The sequence below is a fragment of the Nanorana parkeri genome, unplaced genomic scaffold (genome assembly GCF_000935625.1).
Source record: "Nanorana parkeri isolate BGI_ZX_2015 unplaced genomic scaffold, ASM93562v1 scaffold3559, whole genome shotgun sequence".
Lineage (NCBI taxonomy): Eukaryota > Metazoa > Chordata > Amphibia > Anura > Dicroglossidae > Nanorana > Nanorana parkeri.
The window spans coordinates 1-6,082 of record NW_017309827.1 but is presented as its reverse complement, the minus strand read 5'-3'; the positions used below and the strand labels follow the sequence as shown (position 1 = coordinate 6,082).

The window sequence follows — 6,082 nt, the reverse complement described above, 5'->3', positions numbered from 1 at the left end:
CCCGCCGAGGGAGCCTGAGCAATCAGGAAGCCGGGACGCGTATCAGGATGTGCTGCTTGCCGACAAGTGAAGCCTGCTTCCAAGCCAATCACGAAGCCGGGCGGCACGTCATGGCCCGTCTCCCTGATTGGCTAGGAAGCCCGCGCCAGTTGTTGCTAGGTAGCGTGGCTTCCTGACCAATCAGGAAGCCACGACGCGAGTCATGACGTGGCGCTCGGCTTCATGATTGGCTAGGGAGCCGGCTTCACTTGTTGCCTGGCTTCCTGACCAATCAGGAAGCCGGGAGGTGGGTCATTATGTGCTGCCCGGCTTCCTGATTGGTTAGGAAGCCAGGCTGCCTAGCAACAAGTGAAGCCAGCTTACTAGCCAATCTGGAAGCCAGCTCCATGCTCCCTCGGCACTTGTGGTCAGAGGGAGATCTCTCTCTGACCAGAAGTTCCGGTATCGGAGGTAAGTATCGGAGCACTTGGGCGAGTACGAGCACTCGCCCAAATACTCGGTTTCGGCACCAATACTAGTATCGGTATAGCCCTAGTTACAACCTCTGTTGAGTTTTTAGTGCCATCAGGGTCAACATTGGAAAGATTCCGCTCACTTCTTCTCTATCTGGTACGCTGGAAGTGAAGAAAAACCTTCTCAGTGGCCACAAGAATAGCGATAAAACAAATCTAATGGAGGTTCCGACCCTTCCCAACATGCAATTGGGGAACCCGTGGAAGCTTGTTGCAAACTGTACCAGTTTTGGGTCAATTCTACTTTCTTTTTGTGGGCTTATATACTTTTAAACCGATGTTTTTGAATCTTCTTGTTTTCCCTTATCGAAAAACCATCTTTGTCTTGAATGGAGAAGATCCGATGTCAGGTGGCCCCGCACACGGTGGGGGCTCTCCTCTCTGTGGCACTGCTCATATTTGGTGGAGATCCCCTTTAAATCATATCTGGTTATTATAAAGCCATAATCCGTACCTGTATGTCTCTGTCTGTGCTCAGGTCCTGCCAGAAAAAAAAGACACAAAGATCTTCTCAGTACTTGGAGAAACACCAGAAAGACACACAAGAGATAAGCATGGACAGGTTTTCAGGGGTCATGTGTCCCCTGGCCTAACAGATAGCACTAAACCCTCATGTTAGTTTTGGAATTGAGCATTAGAAATATAAAAGGAACCCCTCAACTCCAAAACAATGTTTATTTACCTTCATCCCGGGCAATTGAGCCCCTTCCCACTGCGCTGTCAATGAAGAGCTTTGCTCCAAGCGTCCAGTTTCGCGATAGAGCAATGCATGTGTGTCACGTGCACTGCTCTAAACAGACTACATCTCCCATGATTCATTGCACTGGATACGCCAATGCGCATTTGAGACCATTCATATGCTGCACCGGCACCTCCCACAAGCGGCAGCTGCTGAGGCCCGGCACAAGACGTGAGCCACACATCGCTTCCGGTATTACTGTAATGAGACGTAATATCCAAGTGAAGTGCCTACAATGTCTTACTGTAGGGATCCTTTCCAGGTCCCTCAGGAAACCCATTAGGGGTCCTGTGTGGGCGGTGCTATGGGCAGGTGATAGAGTGAAGTTGTCAATAATTGTCACACATCGTGGATGAGAACCATGAAACCGAAACATTCAATGTAAGTATGCATAAAAAACGAGACTAGATGCAGGAGTGTGAACCATCACAAGTGTATGCAAATGTCCACTTCCTGGAAAGTCAAGCTTGGCCCCGCCCCTCCCCCCGGGCCCACCTATTGGTCACTGAAGCAAAATAACAACCAATAAAGGAGATGAGAGGTGCACGGCCAAGCTTGACTCTTTACAAGAAAAAAAGAGATTTGCATATAGTCCCCGATCTGCAGATCATTTCCATATGTTTATGCATCGTTTTATTACATCTCAGTTGTAACTGCTTCGGTTTATTACAGGATCTGAATAAAAAGCTGGAACTGAACCTAGCTGGTAGACTGAAGGCACAATGAGGTGCCGGGACATTACCTAGGTGGTAGAAAGGAGGTACAATGAGGTGCCGGAACTTATCCTAGCTGGTAGACAGAAGGCACAATGAGGTGCCGGAACTGAACCTCGCTGGTAGACAGGAGGCACGATGAGGTGCCGGAACTGAACCTAGCTGGTAGACAGAAGGCACAATGAGGTGCCGGAACTGAACCTCGCTGGTAGACTGAAGGCACAATGAGGTGCCGGGACATTACCTAGGTGGTAGAAAGGAGGCACAATGAGGTGCCGGAACTGAACCTAGCTGGTAGAAAGGAGGCACAATGATGTGTCGGGACGTTACCTAGCTAGTAGGCAGTTTGCACAGGGACGTGCCGGATCATAACCTAGCTGGTAGACAGGAGGCACAATGAGGTGCCGGAACTGAACCTAGCTGGTAGACAGGAGGCACAATGAGGTGCCGGAACTGAACCTCGCTGGTAGACAGGAGGCACAATGAGGTGCCAGAACTTAACCTAGCCGGTAGACAGGAGGCACAATGAGGTGCCGGAACTTAACCTAGCCGGTAGAAAGGAGGTACAATGAGGTGCCGGAACTTAACCTAGCCGGTAGAAAGGAGGCACAATGAGGTGCCGGAACTTAACCTAGCCGGTAGACAGGAGGCACAATGAGGTGCCGGAACTGAACCTAGCTGGTAGAAAGGAGGCACAATGAGGTGCCGGAACTGAACCTAGCTGGTAGAAAGGAGGCACAATGAGGTGCCGGAACTGAACCTAGCTGGTAGAAAGGAGGCACAATGAGGTGCCGGAACTGAACCTAGCTGGTAGAAAGGAGGCACAATGAGGTGCCGGAACTGAACCTAGCTGGTAGAAAGGAGGCACAATGAGGTGCCGGAACTGAACCTAGCTGGTAGAAAGGAGGCACAATGAGGTGCCGGAACTGAACCTAGCTGGTAGAAAGGAGGCACAATGAGGTGCCGGAACTGAACCTAGCTGGTAGAAAGGAGGCACAATGAGGTGCCGGAACTGAACCTAGCTGGTAGAAAGGAGGCACAATGAGGTGCCGGAACTGAACCTAGCTGGTAGAAAGGAGGCACAATGAGGTGCCGGAACTGAACCTAGCTGGTAGAAAGGAGGCACAATGAGGTGCCGGAACTGAACCTAGCTGGTAGAAAGGAGGCACAATGAGGTGCCGGAACTGAACCTAGCTGGTAGAAAGGAGGCACAATGAGGTGCCGGAACTGAACCTAGCTGGTAGAAAGGAGGCACAATGAGGTGCCGGAACTGAACCTAGCTGGTAGAAAGGAGGCACAATGAGGTGCCGGAACTGAACCTAGCTGGTAGAAAGGAGGCACAATGAGGTGCCGGAACTGAACCTAGCTGGTAGAAAGGAGGCACAATGAGGTGCCGGAACTGAACCTAGCTGGTAGAAAGGAGGCACAATGAGGTGCCGGAACTGAACCTAGCTGGTAGAAAGGAGGCACAATGAGGTGCCGGAACTGAACCTAGCTGGTAGAAAGGAGGCACAATGAGGTGCCGGAACTGAACCTAGCTGGTAGAAAGGAGGCACAATGAGGTGCCGGAACTGAACCTAGCTGGTAGAAAGGAGGCACAATGAGGTGCCGGAACTGAACCTAGCTGGTAGACAGGAGGCACAATGAGGTGCCGGAACTTATCCTAGCTGGTAGACAGGAGGCACAATGAGGTGCCGGAACTGAACCTAGCTGGTAGAAAGGAGGTACAATGAGGTGCCGGGACGTTACCTAGCTGGTAGAAAGGAGGTACAATGAGGTGCCGGGACGTTACCTAGCTGGTAGAAAGAGGGCTCAATGACGTGCCGGAACTTACCATCCATATTATAAATATAAAGCTAATATCAAGCTTCACAAAATCAGAATTGGCACAGGAGGCTTTGGAGGCTCCGCCTCCACGGCAAATGGGTTTAGCCAAACGTGACAAAGTAAGATGAATCCAGAACAAATTCTGTTGTTATCGCCGTCCTTAGTCGCCTGGAAACGTCACTTCCTGTTGGTGACCATAAAGTCTCCTGTCTCCTCATCTGAGCATGGCGTGATGGTGTCGCCTTGTATTGGGATGTTGTGGTGGTGCCATCCACCATTTCATCATATCACCCCCCTCAATGACCGGGTCTGAATGTTGCATGGAGTGCAATGGACTTCTTGTATTCCTCAATAGAGGGAGAAATGCGTCAGGGGGAGAAATGCGTCAGTGGGAGGCGATAAGGCAGGTGATGCCATTTAACATAAACCATTATCCAGCACAGGAACTACAATAGAATCGAGGAAGACAGGAAACCCCCGTTGGGGAAACTTACCCTCACTTCCTGTTGTGTCATCAGGACAGGAAGTTTCTGCCATGACAGGGGAGGGGCTGGATTCCCCTCTCCCCGCTCCGCCAGCGCTGACTGGTGGAGCGGACGGGGGAGGGGGACGGGTACAGCTGGCTCTGCCTCTAGATAACCAGTGCCAGCTGTCACTCACGCAGCTGGGCGGATCCCGGCACAATTGTCTGGATCCGCAGTAGCAGTAATAGCAGTAGCTCCCTATATACTGAGCCTAGGGTGACGGCAGGACGCTAGTTTGTGTCCTCCCGTGACCCTAAGGAGAACTATGGGGAAAAGCCTTAACCCCATAGTTCTCCTTTAAAAATATGGCAGGGGTTCTAACTCTTCCCCACACCATTGAAAACTCTATGTGCTGTGGCAACCAGGATTACCCACACGAGAAAGGAACGGTGTGGCCCCTAAAGAGCTTACTATCTACCAGTTAGCTGGATTTAGTACTTTGTATCCAGCCCACAGCCCACTATAAGCCAGAGGATCAGCATGACAGCCAAGCACCTTTCAGAGGGAAGCCAACAGTGACATTCTATGTATAACTCTCATGACGGGTTCCCTTTAAGCAGTTCTCCCCTCCCCCCCCCCGCATGGTACAATAGTCTTTATGCAAAGATCCAGCCAGATATGATTCACAGTCACGCCGTATGATTCGCAATCCGCTTCTATTACTGTAACAATATTGCGCAATTACCTTCGGCGTGTCTCTGTCCTTCTTCAGCTTGTTGATGACATTCTGGAAAACAAGACACGTTGTATTAATATTAACAGACGCTCGAAGAGATGAGCATCCAGCTGAGGGAATGGGGCTTCTGACCCGTCCTTGGGGGTTCATCGAGGGGCACGGGAATTCAGATACGGCAGGGTTATACTGCCACCTACAGGAGGACTGGGCACTGGCGAAATGAAAGATCGTAAGCCGGCCCCCCATTATGTTTTCTGTTTGGCATGGAAAGCAGTACAAGGAGCGTGGCCTTAGACATGGAGGGGCGGGACCGCCGTCCATCAAAGAACCCAAAATAGACTTCATGGTGGGTAGGAAAATAGCATTATATTTCTCCCCCATTGAGGGACACGTGAATTTAGAGACAGTCAGGACTTCTGAGTGCACATGCACGCGCGGCACTCTTCTGATACCTGCTGGCGGCCATCTTGGTGATGGATGCCGGCAGAGAGAGGAGGGGACAGTCACCCGACGGGATAAGGTATGTCTGACTGAGGGGACCCGGGGGCATACCTAATCCCGCCGGGTGACTGTCCCCCACCTCTCTCTGCTGGCGTCCATCACCAAGATGGCCGCCAGCAGGTATCAGAAGATCGCCGCGCGTGCGTGATGACGTCTTGGCGGGGTGACACCCGGTAACCGCTCCAGGTGCCACCCAGCCTCGGGACTCCTCTGTGTGTGCTCCTGGGTTCATTGATCCTTCAATACGACAGGTTGCTGGCTGAGGGGAAGTAATAGCTCACCATGGCAACTTTGTCCTTTTTCAAGCTGTTTCTGTCATCTGGATCCATGTCTGGAAATCAATCACACAAATGTATCAATAAACACAACAGGAAATGATCTGCGGTATCGGGAGGTGATCAATATCAGGGAGGAAGTGGTCTGGTATGCGGTCTAACACAGGGTGCTGTGATATGCCCGGTGACAGAAGACTCTTTAAGAGGACAGCGGGTTGTGTCAGGTGACAGAGGAGGAGAACAGTGTGAAAGGTGGTGAAGGTCATTGGTGTCTGTCAGGTGACAGTTTCAGGTGATGGGGAGCGGTGTACGTCA

At 51.3% G+C, this 6,082-nt stretch overlaps 1 protein-coding gene across 1 annotated transcript in view; it reads right to left on the bottom strand.

Moving 5' to 3' along the window:
* CUNH19orf66 (chromosome unknown C19orf66 homolog) overlaps nt 1-5,823 on the bottom strand; it is a gene marked incomplete at its 5' end in the record, with an annotated part of 12,751 nt that extends 6,928 nt beyond the window's left edge. The window contains 3 exons of the mRNA XM_018575105.1: nt 967-995; nt 5,009-5,042; nt 5,774-5,823. Of these exons, the coding sequence (XP_018430607.1) occupies nt 967-995; nt 5,009-5,042; nt 5,774-5,823 (113 nt within the window). The remainder of the gene's footprint in view (nt 1-966; nt 996-5,008; nt 5,043-5,773) is intronic.
* Nucleotides 5,824-6,082: the final 259 nt, after the last annotated feature.